General features: G+C 50.3%; 1 protein-coding gene across 3 annotated transcripts in view; it reads right to left on the bottom strand.

Annotated features, from left to right (window-relative positions):
- Positions 1-17,781, bottom strand: part of LOC144732704 (patatin-like phospholipase domain-containing protein 4) — a 38,220-nt gene that overhangs the window by 11,977 nt on the left and 8,462 nt on the right. The window contains exons 2-5 of one of the 3 annotated variants that reach the window (XM_078614280.1): positions 17,177-17,279; positions 14,496-14,692; positions 14,310-14,404; positions 9,631-9,766 (exon numbers count right to left, since the gene is read on the bottom strand). In XM_078614280.1, the coding sequence (XP_078470406.1) occupies positions 9,631-9,766; positions 14,310-14,404; positions 14,496-14,678 (414 nt within the window). In that variant the 5' untranslated portion in view covers positions 14,679-14,692; positions 17,177-17,279. Of the gene's footprint in view, positions 1-5,288; positions 8,169-9,630; positions 9,767-14,309; positions 14,405-14,495; positions 14,693-17,176; positions 17,280-17,781 lie in introns of those variants that run through there. The other 2 variants (XM_078614281.1, XM_078614279.1) reach the window with 2 other exon arrangements.

The raw sequence follows: 17,781 nt of genomic DNA, 5'->3' as shown, positions 1-17,781 counted from the left end.
GGCGGTAATAAGAAGCAAAACCGATGAAACTGCGCACGTCCGAAACTGACGTGGGCGTCGGCCATGAACTGACACAGTCCGTCTTCGCGGGATCGGTAGAGATCCCCGAAGAGTCGACAATGTGGCCCAAGTATCTAACGGACTTACGAAGAAGGTGGCATTTGGCCGGTTTAAACTTTAAATTAGCCGATCGCATTCTCAAGAACACCCCTCTCAATCGCTGGAGGTGTTCCTCAAACGTCTTACTGAAAACAATGACATCGTCAAGGTAAATCAAGCACGTATCCCATTGCAAGCCCGACAAAACCAACTCCATAAGGCGCTGAAACGTCGCGGGAGCGGAGTGAAGTCCCATGGGTAACCGGTTAAACTGGAACAGGCCCCCTGGAGTCCGAAATGCTGTCTTAGGTTTAGACTCGTCGTCGAGTGGCAACTGCCAGAATCCCGATAATAAATCAAGAGTCGAAAAATATCGCGCACCAGACAATGCATCGAGGGACTCGTCCATTCTGGGGAGCGGATACGCGTCAGCCACAGAGATTTTATTCAGGCGACGGAAATCTACGCAAAATCGCAAGGACCCGTCCTGCTTTTTAACCAGCACAATAGGTGCTCCCCAAGGACTGGAAGAAGGTGAAATAATGTCGGCTTCCAGCATATCGTTGACGGCCGACTGAACGTGTTCCTTCTCAGCAGGACTCAGTCGGAAGGGATTTTGCCTGACCGGTGCCGCATCGCCCGTTTCAATATGGTGGCGTAACAGGTTCGTGCACCCAATGTCATACTTATGCTTACTGAACACATCAGAAAACTCTATCAGCAACGCCCGCAGCGCACCCAACTGTACCGTTGACAAATCGTTCGAGTCCGCGCACAGCGAATCGACCCATCCAAGGTCCTCCCTCGCTGTAATGTTCCGCGTGGGGCTCGGATCAACCTGCGCAACCAGCCGCTCTTCCGCAGGGACCCGTGCCGCGTGAGCTAGCACGGTGCCCTGCTGAATAATGGCCGGCCGCGACCCAGCGTTTAAAACCATCACAAACGGGTCCTTGTCAGCCCGAACCAAAGTGTGAGCCACCGACAAATCGAGACCTCCGACAGCCCTATTTGAAGGACCCAAAAGCATGCCTTGTTCCGAGGTCTCCCCCACCCACGGTTTCCGCAACCGGAGGGGAATTAACATCTGTGAACCCGGGGGCACGTGCACGGTCTGTGTCGCCAACGCTTGTATCGTAGCGCACGCCGTCCGAATTTCAGTAGGGTTCGTCAAAAATGAAATACGGCGACCCAATGGTAGTTCAATGCAACGCTGATCGATGAGAATTTTTATGGGCATTTTAGCCAAAAAATCTGTGCCCAATAGACAAGGAACCGCCAAGGAAGAAGAAACGAAAACAGGTCCCGACAATTTTATATCTCCAATGCAAATGGACGCCCTAATCTGACCGATAATGCCCAACGATCCCCCATTAGTCGCCGACGCCCCCGTGTCCACTAACACCCTGACCTCGACCCCATCAATGAATCCCGTAACGACGGATGATCCCGCCGAGGCAGCCACTATTCTGTGCCCCAACTCCGACCATTTAATGTCCCCCCGGTCCCGGCCGAACCCCCCTCGCCGAACCGAATCCCCGAACCCTAACCGGCTCTCCTCCGCCGTAACGCGACGGCCCATGTGTGTCGTGCATGTAGGCCGAGCATGTGAGGTGCCGCGACTTGCCGGGGTTAGTAGGGACGACTTGGGGCCTTGGTCGTCGTCCAGCCGAGGTCCCATGGCGCGCTGACGTGGAGCGCGGCAACCGGACGCCACGTGGCCCCGGAGGCCGCAGTTATAACACGTGATGAGGGTCGTCGGAGATCTCGGTTGCTCCAGCTTGCGGGCCGATCGCAGAGGCGAACGACCCCCCGACCTCCAGTCCCCCGATCGTCCCGTGGTGAACGCCTCCTCTCGTGGGCTGACAACTTGGGGTTCGGTGACCACCGGGCCCGGAGCTGAGGCCACGGCAGCGTTGCAGACGACCCCCTGTTTACGTTGAAGGACCTCGTGCGCCTGTATACTTGTTGCGACCCGCAAAGAAGAAATATCGATCTCGTCGGCCATGTTGATGGGGACCCATAGGTCCTGCGCCAACTTGAGCAGTTGCTCCAAGACCATCGCGTCCTGGCCCTCCTCGTCCATACGAGGGAACGCGGCGTCGGCGAGAGCCAGCAACGCCGTCCGGTAGGCGAGCACGGTCTCCGTGTCCGCCTTCCGCCTTGCGTAAAAATGATGGCGACACGCCGAGGGAGGTCCGTAGACCTTGGCCATGAGACCCAACGCGGCCTTAAGCGTGGAGCGGTCCGACCTCCGTGCTGACGTGAAGGCCGCGAGCGCGTTGTCGTCCAACATGGCAGGCAGTGCCCGCAGCGCCGTAGCGTCGGACCAGGCGGACATTTCCTGATGCGCCAGAAATCTGCGCTGGAATTGGCCCCAGTCCCCGCCATCCGCCTTGAAGGCTGACAATGTTGGAAGGCGCTGTTGAAAGATGAAGTCGTCCTCTGCCTCGTGGTTCCTCTCCGCCGCTCCGTCGGTGTGCGAGATGGCGGCCCCAATGGCGGGTGTCTGATGGCGGTCCGCAGCGCGCGTTGATGACGTAAGCGGGCGCGCTTGGAGAACCGCCGCCACGTGGTGCTCGCCGTTCCCGCCAAAAGATGGCCGCGCAGTAGAAAGGGCGGGAATCCCCTAGTCATTTTGGCGGGAATCCGCGGGGCGACCCTGTTGAATGTCCGCCGACGTCCCCGCTCCTCCCGACGTGCTGATCTCCGCCAGGATGGACGCGGCGGCGAGCAACGGGAGTGCGCCTCGCGGAGCACGGCTTCGGTCCCCAATCGCTCGTCCGGCGCCCTCGGCGGATCCTGCGGCGTCGGCATTTCTTCTTCCTCACCCCCCGATGCCAGCTGGCCCAAGTCGTCAAGGTTATCCTCGCGGTCAATCTCGTGAGTCCGACGGGTCTTCCTTGTATCCATGCTTGGAAGACTGTTTCACTTCTGACGCCAGTTGAAGTATTTGAATGACGGCAGGAAACTCCTTGACGGGTAACACACTTTTTATTAAATCTTGACTTGTCACTATACAACGAGTGGTCTCTATTCCTCGGACTACACACACTTCACTCGACACGTGTAGTTACTATTCCTCCGGCTACACACACTTCACTTGACTCGTGTAGCTTCTATTCCTCCGGCTACACACACTTCACTTGACCCCGTAACGTCCGTGGAGCCTACAGGCCCACCCCAGCTTGGGCGTGGGCCACAACCTCTGAGTCCCACGAGCCGGCCCTCTCACGGACGTTCGGCCCCGGGTCCCAGGGTTCCGCCTCCTTCTCCGTCTTCAGTCTTCGCTGGTACTCCCCCCCCCCGTGCGCCTGTGCGCATCCCCTTATATAGTCCCGGCTCACGGGAGACGGAGTGTATGCGGACCTCGACGTGAGCATCGCTCCTTAGTTGACCAATCACGACGCGCTGTTCCTACGATCCGTTTTCCCCACTACACAACCATTCACGCCGCGCTGCCACACGATCACTCCCTCTCAAGCGCGTCACCGGCACACAGCCAATCACTACCACATAACCCATGACCCCGCGCTGACCCCTGATCCTTCACCGTCAGCGCGCGTCACCAACACACACAGCCAATCACTACGCGCTGACACACGATCCCTACCCCAGCGCGTATCACCACTACACAGGTAAAGTGAAGTTCAATGTTAATTGATTTAATTAAATCCATATACTTATTCATTTATTTATTGTTTCTTGTTTTTTTGTATGATTTTATGCACTTCGTGTAAAAATGCTTTATGAGAGATTTCTTGTGTCTAGAACCAATTAATGTCATTCACATTAATTCTTATGGGGAAAATTAATTCGGTGTTCGAACAAATCGGTGTTCGAATGGCCTTCTGGAACGAATTAAGTTCGATCTCCGGGGTACCACTGTACAAGCAAAAAAGTCCGTACTCTAATTGTCAAACGTGCACAGTTAAATACGCATGGATCGCTCTCTGGCGGTGCTGAAGCAGAGTAGTACATCGGCCATGATGTTGGTTCGGGTTGGCGGTGCACGGCACGTATTTTTTACCCCACGCGATCCAAGCAAAAATTGAATAATGAAGTTGTTTTGTTCATCCAGGTGAGGGCTCACTCCACCACTGCACTCATGGCGTGCGGCTGTTCCGATCACTTGAGATCTTCCGTTAACCTTTGTGTAGTGGCGTAACACACGGGGTTAGCAAAAGGGTGAGGTGAGCTGACACTGGAGTGGCGTGGCAGCAATTAGGAGGTGAAGCAGGAATGGAGAGAGTGCATTTGGGGACGAGCAGGTGTGCGCAATGGGGCACGGGGTAGACGCCGGAGAGGCGGGAGATGGAGGCGATAAGAGAGAGTGCGTGCCGGAGGCGCCGTGGAGGCGCCAGCTTAATGGGGGGTAGGTGGGGACTCCAAATGAGGAGGGATATATAAGGGAGTGTGCGGAGCAGCACAGAGAGTTGGTTGGTGCTTAAGGGATGAAGAACACGAGAGTCGGAGAGAAGACGCCTGGGACCTCGTCCTCCTCACCGCGTCCTCCCCAGGAGTGTTGGCTGATCCCCTGCTGAGGGCAGGGACCAGGGCGGAGGTGTGAGGGAAGCAAGACAGGATAGCGGAGTATAGAGCGAGAGATAGAGCGGGGGAGACAGAGTGGTTACCGTGCACGAGGTGTGCGGAGGTGAGTAGGGGGAAGTCGGGGAGTTCGGAACAAGGGTGTGCGTGTTCGTGTAAGTGAGGAGCATCCACACTGGATGCAAGGTAAACGTCCGCAACAAGCTACGAACACACACTGATGCTTGGCTGCATCAGCGCCCCGGAAAGACGAGCTGGAGGAGCAGAGTGAGATTAGAGGGAAGAGGGTTGGCGAGTCCGTGCAGGATCTTGAAGATGATGAAGGAAATTGTTGGAGTGAGCTTCGGGATCCCGTGGGTGAGAAGTCTGGCTGCAGCATTTTAGATAATCTGTGGAGTCTGTAGGCAAGGGATTATGGGAAGGCCGTAGAAGAGAGAGTTGCAGCAGTTGAGTCTGGATGTGATGCAGGCATGGGTGATGAGGGTCTCAGCAGCAGCTGAGGAAAGGATGACTGATGATGTGGGAGAGGTTGTGCAGATGTAGGTGTGAAGAGTTGGCCTGTATGCATCTGTCAACTACTGTGTTGAAACATTTTAGTCCTCAAGAGCCCTGGGTATCAGGGTTGAAGCAATCAAACACACACAAACATTTTAACTTGTTTAATCTTGGTTGGCCGAAGTACAAATGTGAGCCCTCAACCCTAGAATTGGCAGCTCAGTAATCTGACAGTGATATCAACATTAAACAAATTATTTGGTGATGCTGCTGCATTGGCAGTGTAACACAAGCACAATTAATACGACTAAGCACATTCACCAATAATACTGCATGACCTTAAAAGGTAACACATATAAGAAGCAACATTTCAGGCTGCGGTCCTCCTTAATTCTTTTTACGTGCTATGGAGAAAGGCCATTTGCTCGAAATGTCACCTATTATATATTTCTTTCTTTCAAGGCCGCAGTGTTATTGACGAATGTGTTGAGTTTATTTTTTTTTACACGTGGCTATTACGAGCACTCTAAGCCACGAGGTTGCCCCAAGTTTCAGTTGCTTCCAATCAGAGCTCATTCTCGAAGGGTCAGGCGGGGGAGAAATTCAGGCATCGGGAGTCGACATCACCTCGGGATTTCAAACTGCTTTAGCAACCAGTAATTTAGCCTTTGCTGTGGAAAAAAAAATCGACGACGATGTTGCGAGCTGCAACACCCACACTATCTAATCATATGCAAAGCATTGCACGAAAGCTAAACCTGTCGCAATACAACCCCGCAAGCTGCCAGCTGCTTGAGATGGCCATCTAAATCTGGCCTGGGTCTCCCCAGGTGTGGTCATGAACATCGGCTGTGAGACGTTGCCCGGCGTGTTTTGCCGGCCTCTACTAATCTCCCAGTGTCTTGTTTCTTTAGATTGGCGCTCGTTAACAACGCTTGCTGTGACAAGTATATCCAGGCTGAAAGGGGAATCTATTATTTGTTGGTGTGTGTTTGAATGAGTTAGTGTGTGTGTCTAGTTAGGGAGCGGTGGTGTAGCGGTTAGCGTACTGTAATACGAACCCGGCAACCCGAATTCGATTCCCGCTCATGGCCAACACCAGTGACGATTATCTGCACCGGTCCTGGACCTCCCCTCGGTCGACTCAGCCTCAAATGAGTACCAATTGCGGTGTGTAAACTTCGCCACTAGGGAGACAAAGGTGGTCGGGCGTAGTGCTGGCCACCCACCCCCTCGTGTTGGCCTTCATAGGTGATCGCTAACAGCACTTGCCCTGACAGTCTGTTAAGGCTATATGGGGGATCATTGTCTTTGTTTTGTTTGTGGTTGTGTTTGAATGTATATGTATGTATGAGTGAAGGCGTTTGTATGAGTGTGTGTCTTTTCTTTGTGTCTGTATGCTTCTGTTGGGAACGGTAGTGTAGCGGTTAGCGCACTGTGCTACGAATCCGGCCGACCTGAGTTCGATTCCCACAATCACCGTCAACACCAGTGACGATGATAGGAAGCGGTCCTGGGCCTCCCCTTTGTCAAGTCAGCCTCAAATGAGTACCTGGTGCAATAAACTAAACTATTTTTATTTTACCAGGTAAGGCCCACTGAGCTATGGAGCTCTTTTTAGAAGCGACCTGGCCACAAATGATCACTCAACGAAGTGGCTTCTCATTATGTGGAAATTTACAGCAGCCAAATACTCTAAACACGACCTCGGGGAAAACATGCAAACTCCAAATATAAAGGCGAACCCTCGACCTCCTGTATACCAGGCGAAGTAGTTAACATCTCGCCATCTTGGCACCTGTGTCCAAATGTGTAAACATTGCCACTCGGGAGACAAAAAAAGTGTGATTCTGGCCACCCACCCCCTCGTGTGTTGTACCAGCCTTCATAGGTGCTTGCGAACAACACCTTCCCCAACAGTCTGGTCTTTGTGATGGAAATGCGGTACAGTTAGATTTTCCTGCACTGCCCTCTGCTGCCCACAATGCTTATCACGTCTGGTTCATGCATAGTGGTCTCCCATTCACGCACCATCCAGGTTCAACCCAGACTTCGCTTCCGAGGCTTGATGGGATGGAGCGCACCTGTGCTAGATAAGCAATGTAAACTCACTGCACATCTGTGAGTGCGCGTCTAAGGCTGACTTCATATGTAAATACATGCTGTTGTAGTCGACAAAGCAACCACTGGATAATCCACTTATCGGGTACATCGTTATCTCCCGTCCGTTTAAAAAAATATTTGCCGAGCGCTATATTCTCAAACCGGATAAAGTTACACTGCAATTTCCTACACCTGCTCCAATATCCAAATATCCATCTCTTTGAAGTGTCATTTTTTTTCATTTAAACAAACAAGACCGAGCGATTAGGCTCATCCCGAGCGTAACAAGGGAGGCTGCTTCTCTGCTTCCGTTGGCTAAATATACACCTGCTCGAGCGAACGTGTCCAACTGCCGAGTCCCGCCATTGGCGCGCACGTGGGATCGCTACAACAAAGCAGCAGAGCGGATTCTAACGAGCTCTCCACCCTTGGCCCCAGAAATCTTGAATCGCATCCAGAAGCTGCGAGTTGATATCCCAGTTAAGGGCCGCAAGCGCCAATCGTCGTCTTCCCCTCCATGGTCGATTAAAAGGAATACCGCTTTGTGGGAGGTAACAAATGCATGTCCGGTGGAGTGGTGATCCCCATCATAGGAATGTGGAATTTCTTGCCGATGCTAGCCCAGGGCTGGATGTGACGACTGGCACCTGCCGATTGTAAACGTCGGGAGACCGTGGGGAGGTTTAATGTGTTTCTGAGCTTACGTTACACATTCTGGCACACCCATACATGAACGCGGAAACCTAAACATGCATATAGGTGGATACATACACACAATAAGTATACACAAACATAGACAAAGATCCTCCATGAGCACCGAGCACAGCACACGAGGGTGGGTAGCCAGCACCACGCCCGGCCGCCTTCGTCTCCCGAGTGTTGATGTTCAGGCACCATACTAAGTACTCGTTCCAGGCTGAGTCGACCTAGGGGAGGCCCAGGACCGGTTCAGATATTCGTCACTGGTATCGGCCGTGAGCGAGATTCAAACTCGGGTCCCTGGCTTCGTAGCGCAGTACGGTAACCGCTACGCCACCGTTCGCACATGCGCACACACGTACAGCAGGGCACACAAGCGTGCGCATAGAAACAGGACAGCTGTGCCCTGGCCTCAAGGAATGTTCCAAAGCACCAGGTGTTTCCTTTCATAATGTGGTAAGTTGGTCCATAGTGGGTTTCATCATCAATGCGGTAGAGGCACATGCACACAGGTAATAGTTTTTGTTATTTTCTTTGAACCTATCCACGTGACTTTACCGAAAGACCCAAAGAATATGAATACACACACACAAATTATGTTGTAATTATATAACGAAAACCATAATCGGTACTTTTGTAAGATGGTCTTGGTAATTGTCTATGTGTGGCTAGAATTTCACATCTGCACGACTACCTCACACCGTGGCTGCTTTTCTCTCCCCAATTATAATCGTTGCACACCAAATTAATCAAAGAAAAAGCCCAGGACATCATGGTCACGTCGCTGGGCTCACAAAGACAAAGATCTCCCGTATAGCCTTCAACAGACTGCTGTGGGCAAGTGCTGTTAGCGAGCACCTTTGAAGGCCGGCCCGATACACGAGGGGGTGGGTGGCCAACACCACACCCGACCGCCTTTGTCTCCCAAGTGGCGATGTTTACACATCGCACCAAGTACACATTTAAGGCTGAGTCGAGCTGAGTCAACTTAGGGGAAGCCTAGGACCGGTTCAGAAAATCGTCACTGATGTTTGCCGTGAGCGGGAATCGAACTCGGGTCGCCGGGTTCGTAGTGCAGCGCGCTAAGTGCTATACTACCACTTCCCACACACGCAGACGCGCTCACACACCCAGACACACACGCACACTCACACAGACAAAGATCCCCTGTATGGCCTACACAGACTGTTGGTTTTGTTGGTATGACTGTAGATAATTTTGGTGGTGGTGCTGATGGTTGTGCATTTGGTAGCGTCGGTGGTTGCAACACTTTTGGCGGAGCTGATGCTGTTCGTGTGAGCGTGAGCGACGGTGGTTTCGGTGGAAGCATTTGTATTGTGTTGCTGGCACCTACACACGTGGCCTATAATCCTGCACTGCGGAGGCAGCACCTCCGATTAGCACGGTGAGCTACGTATGGTGCGAAATAAGTTCAACACACATACAGCAGCGACGGTTGGTGGATCACACAGGATTTCAAGGAGGAACCATTCCCTGGCTCGACAGAAGGCAGTACAGCAAACTGTGGACTCCACCTGTCCCTTCTGTATGGGATATGTGTTGTCCCCTCGTATCTTGTTGTGTTGCTGTTGTTGGGTTTGTTGTTCTTAGAGTTATTATTGTCGTGTTGTTGTCTGTGTGGAGGTTGGTGTGTGTGGTTGTGTTTTGTGTTGTGGTTGTGCACGTCACCTGCATGAGTTCGTCGCGTGAGCTGAAGTGCGATACGAGGCGGTTGCGCCGCGTGCGTGCGCTCGTGATGGACACGTGGAGACGCCCCTCCGCGCGCTCGTGCGCGTCGCTTGGCAGGATCGACTCGATGCCCTCGCTGTGCACAAAGACAAAGATTCCCCAAAGAGCCTTCAACAGCTTGTAGGGGCAAGTGCTGTTCGTAAAAAGCACGTATGAAAAGATTAAAACTATAATACCTAAACTATAAACGAAACTATTTTTATTTCACCAGGTAAGGCTCACTGAGCTGCATAGCTCTTTTTGAGAAGCGACCTGGCCACAAATGATAGCTCAACAAAGTGGTTCATCACGTGGAAATTTACAGCAGCCAAATAGTCTGAATACACATCGATTCTAAATGTGGAGGGAAAAACTGGAGAACCCAGAGAAAAATGCACTTGACCACAGGGAGAGAGAGAGACATGCAAACTCCAAATATACAGGCAGCAGGGTTGGGATCGAACCCACGAGCTCCTGTATCCCAGGCAAGGTAGTTAACATCTCGTCACTGCGGCGCCTTCTTGGCATGGAGCACGAGGGGGTAGGTGGCCAACACCACACCCGGCCGCCTTTTTCTCCCTCATGTTTACACAATGCACCAGGTACTCATGTAAGGCTGAGTCGACCGAGAGGAGGCCCAGGATCGATTCATATCATCGGCACCGATGTGAATCGAACTCGGCTTGCCAGGTTCGTAGCGCAGAACGCTAACTGCTCACACGCACAGCAACAACAACAGCCGTCGCCGTACGCCACTAAGTGGTGGTGACATCACCACAGCGCTTGTACCAGGCGTGGTGCACTTTTAGCGAGTGGAGTTTGTACGAGTAGAAAGCAGCCACCACCTCAAGTTAATCCTTAGTGTCAAAGGCACCGAACAGATCCAGGTGCCAGGGATTGACGAAGATAATTGGCACACACGCACGCACAAGCGCACAAGCGCACAAACACATGCACGCACAAGACGCAAATCTCCAGTGTAGCCCACACGAGCTATTAATAGCAATGTCAACTTGCAATGCGCTACCGCACGGTATTCAATTACAGCTCGAAGAGAGAGAGAGAACGATTCTGAGGCACGAGCCAGAACCCCAAACAAGCAAGGCAGCAGCTACATGCCGAGCCGGCGCCAAAGCACTGTCCCTTCCCCCGTCAAGCTCTGCGGTCCTCTATATCAGCTAATTAACGAGTGTTCATACATTTAGGAGGAAATCGGAGCAACCGGAGAAAACCCACGCGTGCGAGGAGGGCAACACTTTATCCCATACAAATAGGACAGATGAAATCAGCCCACAAATCTGGCTGTCGTCTGATGAAACTCGTAATTACTGGCGAAACGTTGTACTCAGATTGTAAATGTTGTGGCTTTGCTCTCTAACACACCGGTGTGCTGTACCAGTAACTAATTGGCACGTTCTGTTTACGGGACAACCTTACTAATTGGCTGTGTCGGGTGGTGGCGAGTTTAACGACACATTTATATATTTACCAGGGACGTGCGGTCAGGGGAGGCAGGGGAGGCAGAGCCTCACCTGTCATACTCCAATGAAAATAGCTGTCACGAAAAGTAAAAAAAAAAGAATAATCAAATCAAATAAATATTAAGATTTTTCCACTGATCTGTGTTATAAATGTAGTTTCTGTACGATTCCAATCATTTTTATAGTCAAAATCATCAAATTTGCGGAGCTCCGCTGCAAATACAGGAAGAGACGAGAGGTGAGGCAGCAACGAGCTCAGCCTCCCCTCTGATTGCGCAACCCATCAGTAACTGGATGGAGTGCGGGCAATAAGCGCGTGCCTGTTACCATCTCAGTATGTCACCAATGTAATGTTTGTAGACCCCTTCTTTTCATGTCCTCGCCTTCCATACTCCAGATAACTTATTTCACGTATGTGTATAAAGATATTTAGACTCGCTGCAATGAAAAAGCACCAAGGGAGGCAGCTATCACATCTGCCTCACTGAGGGGGACGTGTCTAACATGCCCCCCTCAGTGAGGACATGCCCCCCTCAGTGAGGCCACGCCCCCCCCCCCCCCCTCAGTGTGTGAATCTGGCTCTGACACTAGCCAGTGCCTCCCCAGCCATTGACCTCACCGCATGTCACTGATATTTACGCGATATAACCCAAAAAAACCTGTATTATAAAATCAGTCCACGTTTCGCTGTACCGCATTCTCCTGGCGAGCCTGGGTATGGCTCCTCCTGGACGCCCGCGGGAAGGGAATCTGACAACATTTGTGTGATCCGCCAACCTTCGCTGACTCCGCAATTCTGAATCACAGGCCACATGCGCGTGTTGTTAGTGAGCACCTTTGAAGGCCAACACGGCACATGAGGGGGTGGTGTGACTCGCACATCCGCCTGCTATATCTCCCCAGTGCTGATGTTTACACATCGCACCGTGTACGCGTTCATAGCTGAGTCAACCAGTCCAGTTCAGATATTCGTTATCGATGTTGGCCGGGAGCTGGAATTCAAACTCGGGTTCACAACCCAGCACACATGGCCACTGCGCCACCCACGTATAGCGCCGCCCTCCCACATGGTAGCGACCCCCCCCCCCCCCCGCGTTCCGTGGATCAAACAAATCACTCGAGACGCCGGTGTACGGCAGCCAAGAGCAGTTGATGCGAATGCTGTCGCAAGAGCGCAACGGTTCTTCACGGTCTATGCGTGACGAATGAATGAGCTAATAGCAAGGATAGCTGAGGGAAGGCAGTTATAGGCTGTGTGGGCAGATGCGATTTACTAACCTCTCACCAAGTGAAGGTTGACTGGGGGGCTTTGACAGAGAGTCTCGGTTTACTACCCCTGACCCTAAACAATGAAAAAATAACACGCGAAGAACACTGAATGCCTTATTATGGGAGCAAGGTTTGGGTCTAAAAATCAAATCAACTCAGATGCCATCGGCCTGCGCTCGAATCCGATTCTCATCGGCACACCGGATCAGATTCTGATGGATGGGTATTATCCTTTCATACAAATAACGTATGTCGTGCAAGTGATTTGAATATCGGAACCCATAAATTATCTTTATTCTTAGGTTTTTTTCGGTAAAGTCACGTAGGTAGAACATCAAAATTAATGAAAATAAAATAAAATAAAAAACAAAAAATCACGACGTTTCGGAGGCAACACAAGTCTCCGTCATCAGGTGGGACCGTCACTGCCAGATTAGCTGCATCAAGTGAGGCAATGATTCAAGATGCAATCCCTTACTTGAAACCGGATTCCCACCACCACCCATCTCAAAAGAATTCTCTCATCAAAACGCTATACCACAGAGCCCATGGCATTTCTGACAAACACCACCTGACCGGTGAATTAAGACATGTACATCGGGCCCTCAGGATGAACGGATACTCTGACCGTACTATCCGCCAAGCTGTCTCTCCCACCACACAGAAACAGCCACATGAAACTCCGACCAAAACCATCACGTTACCATACATAGCAGGCGTGACCAAAAAGATCTCCAAAATTCTAAACAAACATAAGATCCAAGTCCGATTCAGTACAGTGCATAAAATCCGTGATCTGATTCCATCTGTGAAGGATGTCGTTCCTGACTTACAGTATCCTGGAGTCTACAAATTGAGTTGCATTTGTGGTGATTGCTACATTGGAGAAACGAAACGTCATGTTTCTGATCGTGTCCGCGAGCACAAGTCAGATCTGAAACACGGCAGAACTGATTCTTCTGCCGTTGCCGATCATTGCTACAACTCGGTGGGCTCTCATGAAATTGTCTTTTCCGAGACCAAGGTTCTCTGCAAACCTCCCGGCTACCATCAAAGGTTTGTACACGAAGCCATACAAATATACAAACACAGACATAATTTCAACCGTGATGATGGGTACAAACTTAGTAATCATTGGAAAGATGTTATCAACCACGCAAAAAAGACTTAATTACAAAATTTTTTGGACCATCTTGTCTGACAGGCACTATTTTACCTTACTTTGCTCTCTTCATTGGTCAGCCAGCATTGGAATAAACATGGGCATTTTCGTTATTTTGTCTATAATGTGTATTCAGACCTCCCCTCCCCCTCTTTGTCCATTGTGTTGGCGTGTGCAGTAGTTTGTCGCTTGCGCACAATCGCTTCCACACCGTCGCCCTCCCCTCCCCCTCTCTGTCCAATGCGTTGGCGTGTGCGGCAGCGGCCGCTTTCGCGCCGTAGATCACATCGTCTAGCACATCCTTTTGGCCCCGCCCCCCTCCCCCTCCCGATGCGTTGTGCCTGGCGCCCCTCTCCTTCCCCCCCCCCCCAACTTGCTTTTAAGGGATTGCATCATATAGTGCAAAGTATAGGAAAGATAAACAAATCACTTGAAAAAAATTAGACGAATAAAACTACACAATTTTATTTTCCAGATAAAGCCCACTGAGCTATTAGCTTCTTTTTCAGAAGTGACCTGGCCACAAATGATAGCTCAACGAAGTGGCTCTCATGTGGAAATGTAGAGCAGCAAAATAATCTAAACGCATGTTCTAAATCTTGAGGGAAAAACCGGGATGAACCTAGTCACATTCATGTAATTCACATGCAAATTAAGTAAAGACTCAAATTCGCCCTTTGGCCTAACAGAAGGTTAAAGATGCAACGATTTACGACCGATCGCCGTACCGAAGCTTCTGCATGAAGGGGAAGCCGGGGGTCAAGGCGCCCAGGTGCTGGGAGCGGATCTCCTCTGCAAACTTGTACGAGAACTCCGTGCAGTCCTGGAGAGACGACACACGGGGACACGTCGATTTAGGGTTCCCACCCACAATCGCCGAGCGGCCCCACCCTCGATCGCCGAGCAGCACTCACCGCAATCCTGTGCGGCGCGGTCACCATGACGGCCGCGGCGAGAGCCCCGGCCGAGGCCCCCGCGTAGGCGTCCACGGCGCCCAGAAGCCGGCGCCCGCACCGCAGCAGCGCGCTCGCCGCGCCCAGGTGATACACGCCCAAGAAGCCCGAGCCAGCAAACGACAAACCCAGCAGCGGCACCATCGCCTCTCGCGCCACTGAGACAAAAACAAGAGGCGGAGCGAGAGAAAGCAAAATCTATCTTGCGTACACAGACATCCATCGCGTGTACAGAGAGTAGGATCTACCACGTGTGCGCAAAGCCAGGAGTGGTCCTGCCTGAGCCGGTAGCGTGGCTGCTCAAGCGCATCTGAAACTCTCTCTCCTGCTCCATGTACGAAGCATTCAGACTTCAATCTTGATTTTAAGCTATCATGACTGCAGGAATCCATACCCTTTGGTTCTTTCAGTAAAGTCACGTAGGTAGAAATAAAATAAAATAAATCACGACGTTTCGGGCGCAACACAAGCAACCGTCATCAGGTGGGACAACCACAGCATGAAGCAATTGCTGAAGTGGGCCTCTTGTCACAGCAGCCCTTTTTCCCACTTCAGCAATTGTTTCTTGCTGTGGTTGTCCCACCTGATGACGGACGCTTGTGTTGTGCCCGAAACGTCGTGATTTATTTTATTTTATTTCTACCTACGTGACTTTAACAAAAGAACCAAAGAGTATGCATTCAGACTTCATTCGCCTTCAGAAGTCGGCTGAATGGCCCAGGTCTTTCCTGACTTCCCACCTGGTTAAACAGAATAAACTTAATATAACATATCTATATGGGTCTATGTCTATATTTCTATATCTCTATGTATCCCTATATGGCTCTCTATAAACAATATATATCTATATATCTATATGGGTCTCTATGTATATGTGTCTCTATGTAGTTGTATGTGTCTTTATGTATCTCTATGTGTCTCTCTATAATTCATGTATCTTTATGTATCACTATGTGTCCCTATGTATCACGAAATATCTCTATGGGTCTCTCTGTATATCTGTGTCTGTATGTAGCTCTATGGGGTATTTGTATCTCTATGAGTCTCTATAGCTCTACGTGCTTCTATGGGTCTCTCTGTAACTCTATCTTTCTCTATGTAACCGTATGGGGTGTCTTTATATCCCTATGGGTCTCTATGAATCGTTATGGGTATCCATGTCATTTGGTGGCCCAGACCACTGTTGCAAATGAGCCCTGTGCTGTTGTCTTGAGCTCTCAGCTGGATGAACAAAACCAACGTGGAGGCGCCGCACGAGAAACCTTGACCCCTGTGATCGACACTTCCAAGTTAACAATCCGACAATTATTACATCCGTTTCGCAACATTTTGTGCGCATTACAAACTGTTCATGTATTAGTATTATTAATGTATAGGCACAGATAGAGATGTATTACTACATTTCATTGCAGCGGTGGTGCAGTGTTTAGCACACCGTGCTAGGACCTGAGCTCGATTCTTGGTCACAACATCAGTGGCGGGCAGCAGTTGGAACGTGCTAGAAAGCGCAGATAGTATTAAACCAAAACTATTTTTTATTTTACCAGGTAAGGCCCACTGAGCTATGAAGCTCTTTTTCAGAAGTGATCTGGTCACAAATGATAGCTCAACGAAGTGACTTATTACGTGGAAATGTATAGCAGCCAAATACTCTAAACGTATGTTGATTCTAAACTTGGAGGGAAAAATCGGAGGACCCAGAAAAAAGTCCACGTGACCACGGGGAGAGACATGCAAATTCCAAAAATACACCAGGCATCGTCATGGTCGGGATCGAACACACAACCTCCTGTATATGAGGCGAGGTAGTTAACATCTCGCCACAGTGGTGTGGACCTGATGGGTTTGCATCCTCACCACCACATTCACAGCGTGGTGGAGTCCCCTGATCGTTCCACTTATGGAAGGAATATCCCCACACAATCTTCCAGAGAAAAATCACGCACACTCCAAATATACAGCAGATGTCAGGGTAGGGATCAAACTCACAGCCTCCTGCATACCAGGTGAAGTAGTAAACATATCGCCACCGTGGCACGCCCACAAAGCACGTGCATACTGGCATGAAAAAGAAACGTTTACTATTCCTACTGCTGCCATGTTTCCGCAGAGGGTAAACGGCGGCGAACATGAGCTGCTGCAAAAAACCGAACAGGTTTCATAGTGGCACATATACGTTTACATTTCCACTGCTGGCGGGGAATGTAATCTAAACAGGTCCTCACCAACCTGCGATGACCAGCATAGCGATGAGGACTGGTGACAAAAATTTCCATGACCGACACAGTGCAGGATGGCCTTCACTCAGCAATGGATTGACAACAGCACCATGTTGTAACATTTTTTTGAAGCAACTGAGAATTTATATTGCCTTATCATGGAGCTTGGACAGTACAGTCATGGATTCTACTGTACTGCCCTCTGCTGTCTATGTAGCCCTACAGCAGCCATTAACCCAGCGTCACTCTCATTCACATGAACCCAGTGTCACCCTTAATCCAAGGTTCCACTGCTAAGCGTGCAATGTATGTTGAACTTCTTTCGTACCGTACATAGCCAACCGTGCTAATCGGAGGTGAAGGGGAAGCACAACAAACCAAATGCGAAGAGTAATAGCAGAGACCATGCATGCGTTTTCTTACAGAGAGCAGTGAGTTCAGTGTTGGTGGAAGTAGAGGGGCAGGAGGAGAATGTGTCACCACATGAAGTTGGCACCAGCAGGAGCACCAAAAGGCCCTGGAAGAACTGCACACAGCAAAGACACCATTTGTTTAGGAGGCCACCGATAGCTAAAGAGGGTCAGTGAAGTGAAAAACAGTCCAAAGTGTTGCTTCATTTAAATAAATAAAACTTCAAATTAACTGGGTGGCATTTAACCCCACTCACAGTTAATCTGTTCAAAACAACCAACTGGATTAATTGCTCGAAAATGTTGGGTGCAAATGCTTTTGACAACACTGCACCCAGCCAACACATTGCATTTTTTGTTAATGTTTCACCTTCATTATATATTTTGTTTAAACAAATCTAAAGAGATTGCTTTGACTTACCTATGAGGTTAAAAAAAAATCACATTTGTCAATAACACTGCCTTTAAACAAAAAAACGTTATATTTCAGGAAATTGTCCTTCTTCACAGCAGACATACAGCTGCCACTCAACCTCCGTGCTGTCATGAAGGTCCACTGCCCCAAATGCCACCTATATATTTTTCTAGTATCTGGCTGCTGTACATTTCCACGTGATA

The sequence above is a fragment of the Lampetra planeri genome, chromosome 43 (genome assembly GCF_965212315.1).
Source record: "Lampetra planeri chromosome 43, kcLamPlan1.2.h2, whole genome shotgun sequence".
In the NCBI taxonomy this organism is placed as follows: Eukaryota; Metazoa; Chordata; class Hyperoartia; order Petromyzontiformes; family Petromyzontidae; genus Lampetra; species Lampetra planeri.
The sequence above is the reverse complement of the archived record's forward strand: the minus strand, read 5'-3'. Positions and strand labels throughout refer to the sequence as shown.